General features: G+C 36.1%; 1 protein-coding gene across 1 annotated transcript in view; it reads left to right on the top strand.

The window, feature by feature from the left end:
• Nucleotides 1-16,817, top strand: part of LOC114326708 (cilia- and flagella-associated protein 91-like) — a 28,394-nt gene extending 11,577 nt beyond the window's left edge. Inside the window, exons 5-14 of the mRNA XM_028275130.2 lie at nt 3,521-3,683; nt 4,835-5,010; nt 5,508-5,693; nt 6,282-6,437; nt 7,784-7,956; nt 8,020-8,166; nt 8,618-8,988; nt 11,470-11,642; nt 12,576-12,763; nt 16,500-16,817. Coding sequence (XP_028130931.1) covers nt 3,521-3,683; nt 4,835-5,010; nt 5,508-5,693; nt 6,282-6,437; nt 7,784-7,956; nt 8,020-8,166; nt 8,618-8,988; nt 11,470-11,642; nt 12,576-12,763; nt 16,500-16,706 — 1,940 coding nt within the window. The 3' untranslated portion in view covers nt 16,707-16,817. The remainder of the gene's footprint in view (nt 1-3,520; nt 3,684-4,834; nt 5,011-5,507; nt 5,694-6,281; nt 6,438-7,783; nt 7,957-8,019; nt 8,167-8,617; nt 8,989-11,469; nt 11,643-12,575; nt 12,764-16,499) is intronic.
• Nucleotides 16,818-17,857: the final 1,040 nt, after the last annotated feature.

Below are 17,857 nucleotides of genomic sequence, written 5' to 3'. Positions count from 1 at the left end.
GAGCCGGTCGGTCGGCCTCAATAGTCGATTGAGGAAATAAAGCATTTTGGCTCGCAATTTTTTCGTCCAGCATGGATTTACCTGAAATTTTTACAGAAGGTAGGGAATAGTCCAAGGATCATTTTCTATATCATGCCGCTATCATACGCTAAAACCTTGGGGGTGGTTGCCACCCCATCTCGGGGGTCGGAATTTTTTATTACATTTTAACCATGCAATTCAATGGAAAATGTGATTCTAAGAAAAAAATGTTTTTACATTTTCTCCGTAAAACTAATATTTTTCGAGTTATTCGCGCTTGAAAATAACAGTTTTTCGACGAAAAAATCGACTTTTTTAGAGGTTTTTTGAGAATACCTCAAAAAATATTCTATATATTTTTGGTAATAAAAAGTTTCTTCAAAAATGATTTTGTAGGATTTTTAAAGAGCTATAAGACTGTGTAAAATGAATTCCGTAAGATCCCTTAGTTTTTAATTGGGGCGGGTTTAAAGAGCTCGAATAAGGGGATGTTTGCTGGTAAATAGAGGTTTTAAACAGCTATATCTGGCTAACTATTCACTGTACGGAAAATCTATGTACAGGGTAATTTTAGTCATTAAAAAAGCTACAATCTAGTAATTTATAATTTTTTTCGTAACTTCAGTATTTTCGGAGATATTTTGAAGTAAAAATTGAAAAATACCAAATTGCAAAAAATCTTTTTTTTACACTCCAATTTTTCCAAAATTAGGCATTTTAAATAGGTCAAACTCCTTGAGTGTATTGATAATATAAATATAAAAGGAACTACAGAAAGGTGAAGACCAACTTTGAACTAGGAAGGTATTTAGGGGGTTGTTTTCACTGATTTTTCGTAGAGAAAAGCAGGTACCGACATGTTTTTGATTATAAGTCGCTTAATTTTCATGCTAGAAACTTTCTATTATTTTTTTTTTGAAAGATCTAATTGTATGCTTGAAAAAAGAGTATTTAAGTTTTCCTCGAGAAATGCAAATTTTTCCCATTATTTGGCTTTGAATATTTCAAATTATGCATTTGACCAAAAAAACTAACCTTTAGCATGCCTTATATCGGTTTGTATTGGTCCTAAAGATATTATTAGAAAAGAATTTGGTTTTTTTACTAAAAGATACAATTTTGATATCTAAAGTTTTTTTAATTAAATGCATATTTTTCGAGGTATTCTCAAAAAAGCCTCTAAAAAAGTCGATTTTTTCGTCGAAAAACTGTTATTTTCAAGCGCGAATAACTCGAAAAATATAAGTTTTACGAAGAAAATGTAAAAAAACATTTTTTTCTTGGAATCACTTTTTCCATCGAACTACATGGTTACAATGCAATAAAAAATTCCCACCCCGAGATGGGGTGGCAACCACCCCCAAGGTTTTAGCGTATGATAGCGGTAAGGAAAATGATCCTTGGACTATTCCCTACCTTCTGTGAAAATTTCAAGTAAATCCATGCTGGACGAAAAATGGAAATGCTTCATTTCCTCAATCGACTATTGGGCCGACCGACCGGCTCTGTCCCGTCATACAGCTGACCGACTATAATAACTTTTATTTCTATTTAATTTAGAATGTGTGTACTGATTTTCAGCATTAGTAAATGGTTTTAATTACCTTCGTAGGAAAGCAACTTTGATACCCTCTCAGTAACCCCTGTTCTACGTTTCGCTTGACCGACCGCAGTATGTTTCTCTACACACTCACAGTAATCAACTGTGAAAAATCTAGCTTTAGTAAATTCAAAGAGATTTTTCAGCGTTGCCTCTCCGTCTATATCGTGTGGTTTACCTGGTTTTAGGGTAGCAATAATTATTTTTGCACGCTTGAATTTCTGTGTATAATGTCTCTAAAGAATCGAGCCAACGAGACTATTTTATACTTGCTTCAATTAATTTAAAAATCTAACTGAATGCCATCGAAACCTGGAGCTTTTCCTGGTTTAAGATTCTTAAGAGAATTTGAAATATCTTGGTACGTGAAGGGGTTATGGAATTTAAGATTTCGTTTGATGTTAATCCTGTGAGCTTTTCCTGTTGGTGCTCTGGATGTTGTTACTATATGAGAATTGATGACGTTTGGATTAACAGTTATAGGTTGTCTTCGCATGGGGACAGCGCTTCCCAGTTTTCATAGTACTGTTTAAGCTTTTCTGCTCAAAGTTCGGAATAGTTTTCCATTCATATTTCTTCGGTGCATCAAGGCTGTGGAATAGGTCCTTTGGGACCGTTCAAGTATTACGTAACGCAGGTTGGGGGGGGGGTCAAAAATCTTCAAAAATTGCGTTACGCAATAGTTAAACTCCCATAAGAGTTCGTTACGTGGTGGGGGGGGGGGTAAAAAGCTTCAAAAATCTCGTTACGTAATACTTGAACGCCCTCTTTGCTACTTCTTCTTTTGGCATCATAACCCTGGATGGCTCTTGGCCTATATCCTTCCATTCAGATCTCTCTTGGACCCTTCTTCTCCATTGGACTTTTCACAAATCTTACAATGTCATACCCTTTATTCAGGTCGTTAACCTCGTCGTTTCTCCTGATTCTCGATGTGTGCAGTCTTCCTCTTGCACCGAGCCATATACTTTTCTCAGTATATAAAAAAAGAAAATTTAAGTTTTCAATCTAATAGCACATAAAACAACATCCAAAAATGTTACTCTACATCCTACCAGATTGAAAACAATGGGAACCTTAACGGATGCTGAGACTAAGGAAGATGAGGGAATTTTATAATTTATAATTCACGTCCCATCTGCTCAGCGCGGCAAAGTTCCAACGAGAATGGTTCCCTTGGTACTCCAATCAGAGTAAATTTATGAATAAAAAATGAGTAACCATTATCAATTTCGTTGCAACACGAAACTACAGCCGCATTATCATTCCAGTTCAATCAGAGAGTGCAGCAAGCACCTCTACCGGTTTCGAAACTTATTCGTGTCTCTTCAGGAGGCACATATGCTGCTCTCTCTGATCCAACTAGGACAAACCCCGGCGTGCAGTCACAGATTGCAACGAACGAAATGGCAGGGATGCCCTAGCGGCAACTGCAATCCGTGACTGCACGCCGGGGTTTGTCCTAGTTGGATCAGAGAGAGCAGCATATGTGCCTCCTGATGAGAGACTAATAAGTTTCGAAACCGGTAGAGGTGCTTGTTGCACTCTTTGATTGAACTGGAATGATAATGCGGCTGTAGTTTCGTGTTGCAACGAAATTGAAAATGGTTATTCATTTTTGATTTTCTCAGTATCTTTACTGATCACTGGTTTCCAGAAAAGCTTGGTACATCTCTTAAGTATTCTGTGTATATCCTTGAATATTCTGTGTATATCCTTGAGTATTCTGTGTCTATCCAGGAATACATTCCTTGCGGTAACCTCTGGTAGCTCACTTATATTATTTAAACGTGCTTCTACATATCATATAATTAAGTAATGTTCAAAACTGGTCTAAATAGATCACCCTGTTTATATTATAATACTATACATAAGTCAAATAATAACTTTATTTCGCAGGTAGTGGTTTGCCAGCTGGAATGCACGAGATTCAGTTGATAGAACGGGCACGAATGAAAGCTGCGTGGGAAAAGGAAATTATACCAGATATCAGAAATGAAAATTCCCTCAATCAGTTTCGAGATTATATGACTGCGTTAGAGCTAGACGAATGGGCCTTTAGGTAAGACTTTTATTTAAATAACTTGACGTAAATACAATTAAAAAAATATTTAAAAAACAAATTTTTTGGTGCCTTTGTTTATATGATTTTTTCCATCTTGTTCTGCTTCCATTTTTAAAAATTTGATTTGGATTCCCGATGCAAAAATAAGTAACTTTAATTTGGGACATTTATTAATTAATACCTATTCGTATTTTACACAGCGTATTCTGTTTGCTGTTTACCACATACCAATTGAGGTCTCCTTTTCCATTCCTATTTTTATTTGTCCGTTTAACGTCACAGGACGTCCTCTTTTCCTCTTTTTATTTGGTTTCTATTTCCAAGCTCTTAGTAGTATTCTTGTTTTGTCCATTCTTCGCATATGTCCATACCAGAGAAATTTTCGTTTTTCTATTTCATCATTTAGTGTAGTGTCTTCTTCACATTGATTAGTTCTATAATCCCTTTATTTCTTAGTTTGTGCATTAGTATTAATCTGCAGCTTCTTCTTCAAACCATCATTTTCATTGCATTTATTCTCTTTTCTTTTATTTGTCACCCACGTCTCTGAGTCATATAGTGAGCAGCTTTCCAGTATTGTGTTAAAGATTTGTCATTTAGTTTTGCTTGTAATTTCGTCACTCCATATAATTGAGTGTAATTGTCGGGTTAATTGTTTTTCCTTTTTTTATTTTATTTGTTATATCCGCTTCTTCTGATCAAGTATTTGTTACAGTTATCCTCAAGTAATTATATTCATTTGTTTGTTTTATAGAGTTGTTATTTATCTCTAGGCTAGGTCTTTTCAAACCCCAGCTCTCAATTTCTTCTTCTAGCTTTTTCATCATGTAGATGATGTCTATTTGTCTTCTGCTAAAATTATTTGATCGCCGGCAAAATATAGATGACGCTATAATCGAAAAAAAAAAAATGATTGATCCTAAACCTTGGGAAAATTATGGAAATGGTCCGACACTGTATTTACTTACACGGCATTGCCAAATTTTTTATTTGCATAGTATACCAGTAATAGGTGAAACCCAAGTGAAAAGAACTTGCAGTTTTGTTTCGTTTAGAAATTTTTTAATTATGTAGTACCCTGACAGTTAGTATTTACCACTTATTTTAGAATACTTATTAAGGTTGTTCATTGTTATATTTGTTTTCAGAGAACAAGAAATAAACGAAATACAAGAACTGAGGTTGCAACTTCTAGAAAATATGTTAAACGAACTACATGACGCAACCAAGACTAGAAACGAGATGAAATTGAAGAATTATATCGCACAAAGGGAGGCCGAGAAACAGGAACAACTGGTTAAAATCAGGAGAAAAACTGCAAGGGGTAACCAATTTTTTTAATCTCACTATGTAGTATAGAAGTATAGAATTTTGCCCTACAGAGATACTTACAGAGATCTCTGTTGTCCGCCATACACTAGGAGATTGCTGTCCTTTACCACAAGCCACTGATCTCTTTTATCTTTATTTTTTGTTTCTTTGGCAGAGTTGTAGCAACATTGTTCACCGTTTGTTCTTTTCTTCTACTCAAAAGTCCTACTATTTCTTCAATTGCTTCCTTTGGCACATTGGTATTTCTCCTCTTCTTCTTCTTCAGCCTTTTTGCATTCACTCCGGGACAAAGGCCTCCCCATGAGTTCTCCACTCTTATCTGTTTTGTACTATTTGGTGCCAGTTTCTCCCCATTTTTGTTTTGATGTCGTCTAGCCATCGTTTTTGTGGTCTTCCTCTACTACGACTGTACTCCCTTGGTATCCAATGTACAAGGCCTTTTAGTCAGTTGTTTTATCAGTTTTATGATGCATATTTTATATTTTATAGAATTGAGGAAATTAGAGTCTCAGCGTAAGGGCATAGATAGGAAATACCATGCAGTGAACATAATAGACGAGCACGTGGACAAAAAATCAGAAATATACGCCCCACTTATGAGACACGGAGAACATCCTAAACGCTGGCATCAAGTTATAGACGACAATCTGAAGAAATATAGAGCTCAATTTATCGGTAAGTTTTTTTATTATTAAACAAAACGAAATCCAAAGAGCCGGAGATTTCTCACATTGGAAAACAAATTCTGGTCACAGCTTAAATCCGAGCTCTCTATATTTTGCAAAGCAAATGGACAATAAGTAAACAGCCGTGGGAATCTACAATTTGCATTCCATTTAGTATTTTTATAAGTAAATGAAGGCAAAGAAAGATAGTTTAAGATTTAGTTTCGCTACAGAAACTATCACCATTCGCTAACGCACATTTCATCCTCTTGGACTCTTCAGAGAGACTCGTGCTGTGCTGTCTGAATCGAAACCAAATCTTTCTGTAATGTTAGCAAATTATTAAAAATAATTTGTAACAGACGCTACAGCGACATATGGTATAAACAAAATGAACTCCAAAGAGCCGGAGATCTTTTTCTTTTTTATTAATATTCGACTTGCTGTTGTAGTACTTTACGTATGAAGTAAGGTATGCTTTATTGTCATAAAATTTTACCAATTTGTGGACAAAGCTTATACAAAATAAAAAAAATACAATAAAAAACAAAAAATAAGAAAAAACTACAAACAAAATATACACTTGTTAATTTTGTAGGAGTTGAAAATCTTAGCACTTTACCCAAATGGTTAGACCAAGCGACGAAGATAGATAAATGGACCATGCATGCCAATTGGCCAAGGCGTAAATTGTGTATTAAACAAACCAGGTGGACTGCTCCGGTGCTAAAACAACTACACGAAGAACTGAAAGGTAAGTATAAAACGTATTTATTAAGAGAGCTGGATAATATGTCGCTGTGAGTGTTTTAATCGCTGACCAATCATCGTACCGACAGCATCTCCTAGAGCAAACTTGAAACAGTACTGACTAGCAGTACTAAAGTAACATCTCTTAATCTCTGATATAGAATGGGCAACAAAAGAATTGGTATGGTGTGTTACGCAGGAGCAGATGATGCAGAAATTATTGCCGAATCAGAAGATGATCTTCAGAGACAGCTTTGTTTCAAATAAGCCGCCAACTAAATAAAAACATTTCTTCCAACAAAACTAAATGTATGAAAATAGCAAAAGATCCAGCTCAGATGTAAGTTAGTTGTTGGGAACAACCCCATAGAACAGGTGATGCATTCATATATCTGGGCATAGATATATCAAGCACCCACGACCCAGTAAAGGACCTGAGGAGTCAGATCAAAGCATCTGAATCGTCAGGATGTCTGCGGGAGATAGTCTGGTCAAATTCGTATATGCTCACAGATAGTAAAATTAGAATCTACAAGACTTGCATACGACCGATCATGAGATATGGCATAGAAGTGCGCGAAAACACCAACAAAATGAAACAGATGCTAAGAGTTGACGAAATGAAAACCCTAAGAACAATAGTGGGGAAAACAAGAAGAGACGGGGTGAGAAATACAGACATTAGAGAGCAATGCAAAATTCAAGATATTGTGAGATGGGGAAGGCAGCGCAAGAGGATGTGGTACAACCATGTAAGACGAATGGATGAGAATAGACTTCCAAAAATTGCTCTAGAAAACAACCCGCCCGGTTCAAGACCCCCCGGAAGACCACCTAAAAGATGGAGGGATAGTTGGCAATCTACCTCCCAGGAAATTAACCAGAGGCAGCTTCGGAATTAAACAGACCGAATGATCTCCAAGAAGTAAAAGAAGAAGAAGTTATACAGTCCCCGTTATTCTGGCTATGTCAGTGGCGTATCTATGGGGGGATGGGGAACCTCCCCCCAACAAGGTTTAAAATTAAAGAGAAATGTGGTGTGCACTCTCTTTCCGCCGAGAATGTATCTATGCATCTTTGTATCTTTGATATCAATGTATCTTTTATTTGTGTCTTCTAATATTCTTGGGGTTTCCTTGTTTACCAGCTCCATCTGGAATTCTTCCGCATCATTTAGCTTTAGCTGCTTTGTATGATGTATTTTTCTGATTGTGTGGAATTTGAGCCTGCAGTTCATTTTTAACAGCTTACAATCTGATCCAGCTTTTATGTTTCTTATTGGGATTTTCCATCTTTTCCAGATGTAGTCGATTTAATTGTTGCATTCTTATATATACTTGTTTATTTTAGGCCTAAGAAAAGGAGTAGAGAAATATACTTTGCGATTAAGAACGAAAGTAGATAAGCTTGTTGAAGAATCTCACACCCCGGAAGTCGAAGGGGTATCCGAAGATGAAGAATCTAAATACCAAGCTTTAGTACTACTCCAGAACATTATTAAAGGCAGAGCTGCTCAAATTATGGTAAGAACCTACTATTACTATTTTTGACAATGAGAAACCACTAAAATTTCGTATTTATTTTAGATTTATGAAGGAAGAAACACTTGCAGAGAGCTAATTCAAGAATTGAAACATTCCAAAGGACTATTGAAAAAACAGAAGGAACAAAAGAGAAAAGAAAAATACCGAGTCAAAGCACAACAACGAGACGAATTGATACAGATGAGAATGGTAAGGTCTTTGCAAACTATATGACAGTTCAGTGATGGATTTGACCGTTACTTGATGGAAGTTAATTTTATCGAACAATAAAACACTGTTTCCAATACTCCCACAAAATTTATTACAAATTAATGTCACTACCTACATCAGTGTGGTAACTGCCCAAAAACTTACATCGGTCAAACTGTTAGGACCTTTTACAAACGTACAGCAGAACACAAAAGGACTTTCACCAAAGTTTTTCAAAATTTCCCCAGAATCTGGAGAAAAATTTAATTTGTTATCTCGCTCCGACACATAGGCTCTTATGGAAGGCACTGTTGCCAGATGTTGTGAAATACTCGATTTTTCAGAAGATCTAGGGAAATTATATTTTTGTGGTCTCGTAACGGTACAGCCTCTTTACTGATTTTATATGTCATAAAATAAAGCTGATACATGTTATGTGCTTCCCTTTTAGGTAGAAAAATTGCAAGGTTCGTTAGGAAAACTTCAAGGTGTAGTAGTTGGATCTTTACTAGACTTCCTAAACAAAGAACTACGAAGACTACTAGAAGAACGTAAGGCACACGCCATGTGCCTCTTGAACGAACGAGAACGATACGTGCGCGAAGCCATCGAGGCTGGAAGAAGACAGAAAGAATTGAGGAGGAGAAGAGAACACGATGAGATGTTCAAGCAAATCGTGAAGGTTACCCAAGAAAGCGTCGACGTGTATTTGAAAGATATCATTACGGAAGGTATGGAATTCGTTTCGAATGAAGCTGGTACTGAGTATGTTCTGAAGTTGGCGAGGCAGATCGAAAAAGAGACTGAAGATGCCTATGAGGAGTGAGTATAACGTTAAGATTCTTTCTTAGTCACAGTTTTTTCCTTTTGGTGTTTTTCTTTCTCCGCGGTAAAAAAAGAATACTTCTACTAGGCCAAACGTCTTATTTTTCAAATAATTTAGCTTGTTGCTCTTGAAGATGTCTGATAGAGTGTCTTCTCTACAGAGAAAATGTCTTCTTTGCTGTTCAGTGGTTCGCTTATTCGTGGAAAATTGGATTGGACGACCTAAGCATTTAGAATTATGAACTAATACTATTTCTCTGCAACCGACTATTGGATTTTCGATTTGTACCAAATTTGTCACGAAAAACGATTATGCAGGCAAAAGAAGAGAAAATCACTGGAAAAGCAACTAGAAATAATAGAAGAAAACTATGTCCAAAAAGAAGTTAAAAATTTTTATCAAAGAGTAAAAAAAACACGAGGGACTCAAAATAAATGCACAATGTTTTGCAGAAATAAAGATGGTATGTTGCTGGGAGACAAGACAGAAAAAATGAATAGTAGGGCAGAATACTTCGGAGAATTTTAAACGATAAAGACCAAACAGAAACAGACTTGCAACAGCGAGGGCAAGAAATCGAACAACAAATACAAGAAGCGGAACCACAACAAACACAATCACCGACAGAAATGGAGATAATAACAGTAATAAAAGAGCCGGAGAAAGCGGAGTGCCAGCAGACTTGAAGGTAGGAGGAAATATACTGCAGAAAAAAATAGCTCGACTTAAAATGAAAATATGGGAAAACGAAAAAATGCCGGAGCAATGGAACACAGCACTCATCTGCCCAATTCACAAGAAAGGTGATAAGACCATTTGTGAAAATTACAGAGGAATCGCACTGTTAGAAGTGGTGTATAAGGTATTAGCAAAAATTATAAGATCTAGATTAAAAACTTATGAATCAGAGATAATTAGGAGAATACCAGGCTGGTTTCAGACAGGGAAGAGGAACAACCGATCAATTTTATTACAAGACAATAGTTATGAACAAAATCTAGGCTTGCATATGCTCTTTATCGATTTTAAACAGGCTTACGACTCCATCTCACGAAACGGGCTATACGAAGCAATGAGAGAACTAGGAATATCAGAGAAACTGATAAGATTAGTTAAAATGACGTTAACCAACACAGTCAATAAAGTCATGATCGAAGGCAGTTTTTCAAAGCAGTTTAACGTCAGCAGAGGATTAAAACAAGGGGACCCCCTGTCAACAGACTTATTCAATCTAGTACTAGAAAAAATAATTAGAGGAGCCAATATCCAGACAAGCGGCACGAGTCTTAACAGAAGACAACAGTGTGTAGGTTTTGAAGATGACCTGGTGTTTCTGACACGTTCAAGACTAGAATTTCAAAAAATGTTCAAGCAATTTGAAGAAGCAAAAAAATATGGCCTGACTATAAACCAAGGAAAAACAAAGTATATGGAAATGAGAGGAGAAAATGCTGAAGAAAATAAGTGGATTACTCTAAGGGCAAATGACAAAGATTATAAATTTGAGAAGGTAACTGAATTTGAGTACCTTGGAGTAACAGTTACAAATAGAGGAGACGAAGAGAGAGAGATAGATAAACGGTTGTTGAAAGGTAGCAAAGCAGTAGGTTCATTAAACGCACTGTGCAAGGCAAAAAACGTGTCCAGGACAGCCAAGATCCGAGCGTATGAAACAATAGTGAGACCAACGGTGTTGTATGCATCTGAAACTTGGACAATGAACCAGAAAGAAGAAAAAAAGCTAGAGATTTGGGAGAGAAAAATATTGAAAACAATTTTTGGTGGTATAAAGGAGGCTAACGGGGAATGGCGCAGAAGAACAAACCAGGAGCTAATGGAGATATATAAGAAACCTAAAATAACTCAGAAAATCAAGGCACAGAGAGTTAGATGGATGGGTCACGTTTTACGAATGCTACAAGAAAGAAACGTCCTAAGAGTTTTATCAGCAGGAGAACAAGGGAAGAAAAGAAAAGGGAGACCACGAAGAAAGTGGTTTGATGCCGTCCGGACTGACCTAGAAGAATGGGTACAAGAGACTGGAGAGGACAAGTACAGGGCCGCAAAAGGTGGAAGAAATTAGTCAAGACTATCGAAGCCAAGGGCCTCTAAGACCTGTAGTGCTGTTAATATATATACCAAATTTGTCATGGATTGCTTCTTTCAAAACGTATGTTCAAAAGCAATTTCCCTACAGACGGTATCTAACTCAGTAAACCTATAGTTCCAATCTCTTCTAAGTTATCTGTTATCAGAACCATGTCGTCCGAGAATCCTGGGCAGGACAGCATTTCACATAAAATGATTCTTTTTCATCGCACTCCAATTATTTGAAAGCATCTTCCTGCTGTCCATCTGCTTAAGTGTTTGGGAGATAACGCGTCTTCTTGTTTGTCTGATTTTTCTTGTCAATATCACTATTACTTTAAAAGCTGCACTCTCCTCGGCTGAATAATTGAATAAACACTTAATTTTAGGTTCTTATCAGTTGACGAAGAAGACGAAATCATAGCCAACATGATCCTTCATTTCGTTCTACCAGATGTGAATAAAAAACTAGTACGAGAAAAGATCACGAAACAACAAAAGCAAAATTTAAAGACAATACACGATACGATTTACTCTAAATTTGAAAATCTACCAAAACCAGGTAAGGAACTATTGTTAGACAGTTGAAGGTATAGTTGCCAACAAATTATTGTAGCAAACCTTTTGTAACGAGGTCGTTGCGTTGTTGATCCGGGTAACTAAACCAGTCGAAGAAAAGAGTTCGCTTTTTAAGACATTTTTATTTGGAATCAAAACATCCAAAAGATAAGATCATTAGCCTTAATTACTCGTTAATTTCGTTAATAAAACATATTTATAATCTACGCATCGAGCTTTCTGTTCGGGCCGATGTGACGATATTTTGTACATGAATGAATGATTTTGACGATCGCGTGAAATAGGAATTGCTTTTATTTATACGATACGAATGTATAAGGAAAGGGAATCTCGTGCAGCTCGCCAGATGAAAAGACTTATTAGGGATATACGATCACCGCTCGTACAAATAGGTAAAAGGATAGGTAAGAGGAAAACTGTCGGATTCGCTCAGCTCGCCAACATGACAGCGGAAAATGGTCGGGAACTACTACCTACATAAACTCACCTCTTGTACCTCGCTGTTGTTCAACGCTCCAAGAATAATAATCAACTAGGCTTTTCGATCCGACTTTTATATCGTCCAAGACGGCACAAAAACATGTTTTAGTTAATTCATTGGCGTACTCTAGACGATAAAATTATATTATCGTCACATCGTAGACTTATTACAAAGTCATTTGTATTTGAGTGGCGTCCGTCGTTAAGTTTCGAGAGGTAAACATACTGAATATCAGGTATAATAATTAAACGTACAATAGATTAACATTTTAATACTTTTTACCTACGCCGGAAACTTAACCACACCACTCAAATACAGATGACTTTATAATAAGCTTGAGGTTAGGGTTTCTGCAATAATTTGATGGCAATTATACCTAAATATTTATTAGGAAAATTACAGAAAACGTATTTTCATTTAAAAAAACATTTTCAGCTTACACCGAAATCAACCCCGAAGAAGTAGCATCAGAAGTTCTAGAAGAAATACTGACACAAATAGAAGTTCACGTCATTGGAGAAGACACATTGTTTTTAAGTAAAACACACAGCAAAAGATCACGCAAAAGTGATGCATCTGGAACAAAACAGAGAGTTGGAATAATCGTCGATGAAGCTGAAAAGGTAAACAATTTAACATATTTCATCATCATCAATGTGCTAAAGCCCTATAAAAGAGCATCGACTTTCCCAAGTCTATTACGCCAGTCAGTTATATCCACTGCCAGCTGTTGCCAGTTTGCTGCTCCTATTTTTCTACCATCCTTATCTACACTATCCTTCCATCTGAGTTTTGGCCTACCCCTATTTCTACTTCCCACACAGTCCCGGATTAAGAATCTTGAGGCCCCTGGGCAACCCAAGCTATGAGGCCCCTTAAGGCCTCTATGCCTTCTCCCTCCAAAACCACCTCGGTTAACCCCTCCATCTGCAGTTTTAAGTGCAATCTCTTTTCTCTGTAATGATTTACTGACAACGTTGATGCGTTCTAAAATGTTGCCCAAAATGCCAAAACTCATTGTGCCTCTCATTAGCCTCTTGAACTATTTCATCCTTTTGATTAGTGTTTTCAGCAAGAGAATGCACAGCAGATTTAAAGACGTTGTAACCTTTAGACAAAGCTCTTGTTACGTCAGCCTTTGCACCCATCTAATGCTGCTTGTTCTTTTAATGATTAAATCGTGGCGAATGGGATCGCTTAGTGGAGTTTCATTTAAGGATTTGATCATAACTTTCCAACGGTGGGTAGAGGCTGAAAAAAAGTTGTACACGGACTGAACAAACCCAAAATACAATATTGCTTCAACACAACTTTCAGCAGCACTTACTCCAACTAAATTATTTTAAGCGAGTGTGCGGCAAAAGGAATGTACTAGTAGATTGCAAGTTTGTTAATCTTAGATAAATGAGCCTGGATACCATTATATTTGACTGATGTACTTGTTGAATAATTGTCCCCTCATGTCGTTTACATCAATGTAACAGTCGTTTTAAACGATTAAAACTAACAGCAAAAGAAAGATTTTCTCCAGTATGGATACTTATGGATATGACTGTGAAAAAACCCTCATACACTTTAGCATAGGTTTGATTTACATATCTTAATAAATAGTCAACTGGTAAATATGAGACAAATCTGATATTGTATCGACACTTAAGGAGTCGTATTTGGCTTCCTTAAGTTCTTTAACAATTTTTTAACATTCAAAACGTGTTGTCCCATTACTTCTATTATTTCTTCCCAAATCTTTGGAGATAAGTAAGAATGCTTTCCAGTACCGTTATTACCATACTTAGCTAAATGAGAGCTTAAAGAGGATCGTATTCTGCAAGTAGCTCTAAAATGCCTATGTACCTAGTTCCCATTATTTTGTGAACGAAGGATGAAGGATGTCTGTATTACTTCTAAACGTTAATCCGCGAGAAGATAGAAACTTAACCACAGATACTACTCTTTTCAGAACTTGAATCCAGTAATCTCGTTCTTGATTAAATTCAATTTCCAAAGAACTGTCAATTCGACTATGAAGACTGCCTGTCGATGAGTGTTCGTCAAACGTTCACCATGTTCGCCAAAAAAGTAGGTATACATGGAGAGTAGTAAACATTTCCATTTGAGGGAGAGTACGTTAGCCAATCTCTTTTAATTTTTGATACACTGATATATTTTCGAAAAACCATAGATTGTGTAAAAAATCTTGTAATGCCCTCAAAATTTCTTTTTGATGCTGAGAAACTGCCATCAAGATTTTTACATTCTGAAGAACCTTTCCCAATCCAAAATTTACATATTTCTTCAGTTATGGTATTCCATAATCCTATGTTGTTTCCGAATATTGGGCCCAATTTACCTTTAACTTCAATTTCTAACTTAGTTTCGGTTTCCGGTTCTTCTTTGGAACTGGAATATAACTGTCATTGTATGTTTTTTCATCTTCATCTATGTTTTCCTCAGCTATTTCTATTTGGTTGTAGCTATATTGGTTGCAGCTTCACTAGCTGTGGATTTCCGTGTGAAACCAAGTTAATGGTATTGCGAGATATTTGAATTTTTCAACATATATGATATGATTTATAGTTTTTATTTAATTCTAATTATTGTTTTTTCGTTTTGGGCCCTACGAGGCCTCCTTTGGGGCAACTGCCTACTTTGCCTAATAATTAATCCGGCACTGTATCCCACAGGTTGTGGCATAAGGATTTTTCTAGGAGGGTTGTTCTGCTGTGATCTTGCTAGATGTCCTACCCATCTTACTAGTCCTATTTTTATAAGAGATACTACGTCTTTACCATCAAATATATATCCTCTTCAGCCCCAAGTAAAAAGTTCTTATTATTTTAACAATATTTTCTATTTTCTCTCCTCATTTGTGAAAAAAATAAACGAAAATCTATAGAAATTATACAAAGATTATTTGACAGACTTAATATGACAGGTCCAGCATAATGGACATCAGGACTTAGCTTTCATATAATTTAAGTATGAAACTGAAAAAACATTCTGGTTCAGAAGAAATACACATATACATTTTGCATTTTGTACAAAAGAATCTCGTCTTCTTAGTGCATTCAAGAGGTTTAGGCAACGAGATAAAAATTTCTATTGCTGACAGAGCATATTGGCAAATGGTCATTACTGGTTTTTATTACATCTATAGGCGGTAACTGGAAAACTGTAGATCTTTTTAGAGTAATTATGGGCACTTCATCTTCAGATGTCTCCGGTTTTCTTGAAATAGACGCACTAGCTTGTCTCCCACTTGCAGGCTTACCACCTAGAGCTAGTGACCTTCCAACATACAGCTTAAATTTCTGTAAATCCATTTCCTTTGATCATTATCGTTATCTTCACTGACGAAAAAATCGTTATCTGTCAAAATATCCTCCAATGCACTTTCCATCAATATCCTTTAACTATCTGTAAATAGATTTAAAAAATGTGAGTATGGTAACATATTTGGCTAAGTCCCAATGTCCAAAATGCTGGACAAAAGGTTTAGAGGCCCGCTAACGTGTCCAGTTGTAATTATTTTCAAATATATATTTACCACAAATACGTCCAGTCATCAAGTAACATACATTAAAAACAATCAATACTTTAAGTACAGAAAAACACTACAACTTATTGTATTTTTGTGGAGCCACTATCATAACTTAAAAAGTTTCACCACATATAACAACAAACTACCGAGGTAGGCGCTGTTGTCGAATTTTTCAAATGAGTAAATTTGACTGATAAATAGGAAGTCCAATATGCTGCAATATAGGACGCAGCGATGCCCAACCCGAATAGTTACCGTGTAATAAATTAGTAAACATTGTCCAGCTGGCTGGACCTATGGACTGAGGAGGATATGTTAATATCTGTGGTATGTAGGTAGTTGTACCTCCTCCTCCAAACACCATTTTCACAGATGCCACCGAATATTCCTCCCAGGATCCATCGTTCAAATATAAGCAGAAAGTTTTCGTTTGCCTTGGAGATGGTCCATGTTTCCGATCCATATGTCAACACTGGTTGTATAAGGGTTTTGTATATTATGGTTATTTTTGTTTTTTGGCTTAAGTTTCTGCTTTTCATATGTCTGCTCAGTCCAAAATAGCATTTGTTTGCTAGGGTTATCCTTCGCTTGAAGGGTTATCTTCCGTCATGACGTTCTCCTTGGTGATCAGGGAGCCTAAGTATGTGAATTTCTCCACCACTTCAAAGGCAGAGTTATCAGCCGTGAGTTGGTGACCGATGTTTCTAGCTCTATTGTTGGGTGTTGATGCCATCATCTTAGTTTTCTCCGCATTTCCTTGCAGACCCATATATTTTGCATGTACAAAGTATTAATCAATCATTATTGTTTAATTGCAGCTGAGTCTAAGTCAGCTCTCAGAACTATCCGAGCTAGAAGCTTATAAAGACCCACTGGAACTGTACATGTCTGAAATGATAGAGCAAGACGAAGAAGGCTTACAATTTAACATCATCCCTGAAGATCCCGAAGAATATAATTTTAGAAAGGACGTGCTAGACACCATTCCAGAGGTCGACAATGAGAGTTCATCTGTTAAAGATTAATTTTGAGCTGTACAATTACAATGTAGTCAACATTGTCTCAGAGAGAAAGTAGAAGAAAATATAATCATAATTATATGATGTAGTAATAAATATAATAAACTTTTATCTTTAGTGTTTTATTATTATCGATAGCTAGTCAAATATTATGTTTAATATTTTTTCAAAGAAAAGGTTGGTCATCAAAATAGCCCAGGGAAAAATGTCTCTCAATTTTTTACACAGATTTGCAAGAAACAGAAAATTGTTCTGTTTAAGAAACAAGTAAAAAAAATTAGTTTCATTTTAAAGATTATCTTATCTACCCTCAAGGCATCTACATCTACAGTCCTATACATCACCCCTACATCTTTCAACTTCAATAATGGTAATGTACAGGAAAGTATCTTCTTTGAGAACTTTAAGAGCATATGCGCAAACTTTTTGTCTAGCGTTTTTTAAATGCATTCATTTTTTCGAATCCTGAGAAAACTAATAAATATTTTTGAAAAATTTAAATGCAGATTGAAAGATTACATTATTACCGAAAGCCTCCTAGAATAAACAAAAAGATTCTTTTGAATAAGCTATTTGAAATTAAAAATCACACTAAATTTTCTCTTCTTTTTCACTCGTGTAACTTATTAAAATAAACATTATAAAATTTTTCAGGGCCTTCGATAATAATATCATCCTACGAACACATCTCTCCACGAAGATAAAGACATTTTCTACGAACAACTAGAACAAACGACCCAACAAGTAAATAAAGGCGATATCCTAATAGTGATGGCGATATGAACGCTAAAGTTGGAGAAGACAATATTAATTTAAAAACCGTAATGGGCAAACATGACCTGGGAGTGATGAATGAAAATGGAGAGCGCTTTACAAATTTTTGCTCTAATCATCGTTTAGTTATTGGTGGAACCATCTTCCCACATAAAAATATTCACAAGGTAACATGGACTGCACCTGGTCATACAAGAGAAAATCAAATAGACCACATCGCCATATCAAAAAGATGGAGATCATCTCTTCTTGATGTACGAAATAAAAGAGGAACAGACATCGCAAGTGACCACCATCTGTTAATTGGTACCATTAAAATCAAGATGGAAAAAAACAAAACCACAGGAAACACCAACAGACCCACATATTATAATCTAAACAAA

The sequence above is a fragment of the Diabrotica virgifera genome, chromosome 9, assembly GCF_917563875.1.
Source record: "Diabrotica virgifera virgifera chromosome 9, PGI_DIABVI_V3a".
Lineage (NCBI taxonomy): Eukaryota > Metazoa > Arthropoda > Insecta > Coleoptera > Chrysomelidae > Diabrotica > Diabrotica virgifera.
Note: the sequence above shows the minus strand (reverse complement) of the source record. Positions and strands in the feature narration are given on the sequence as shown.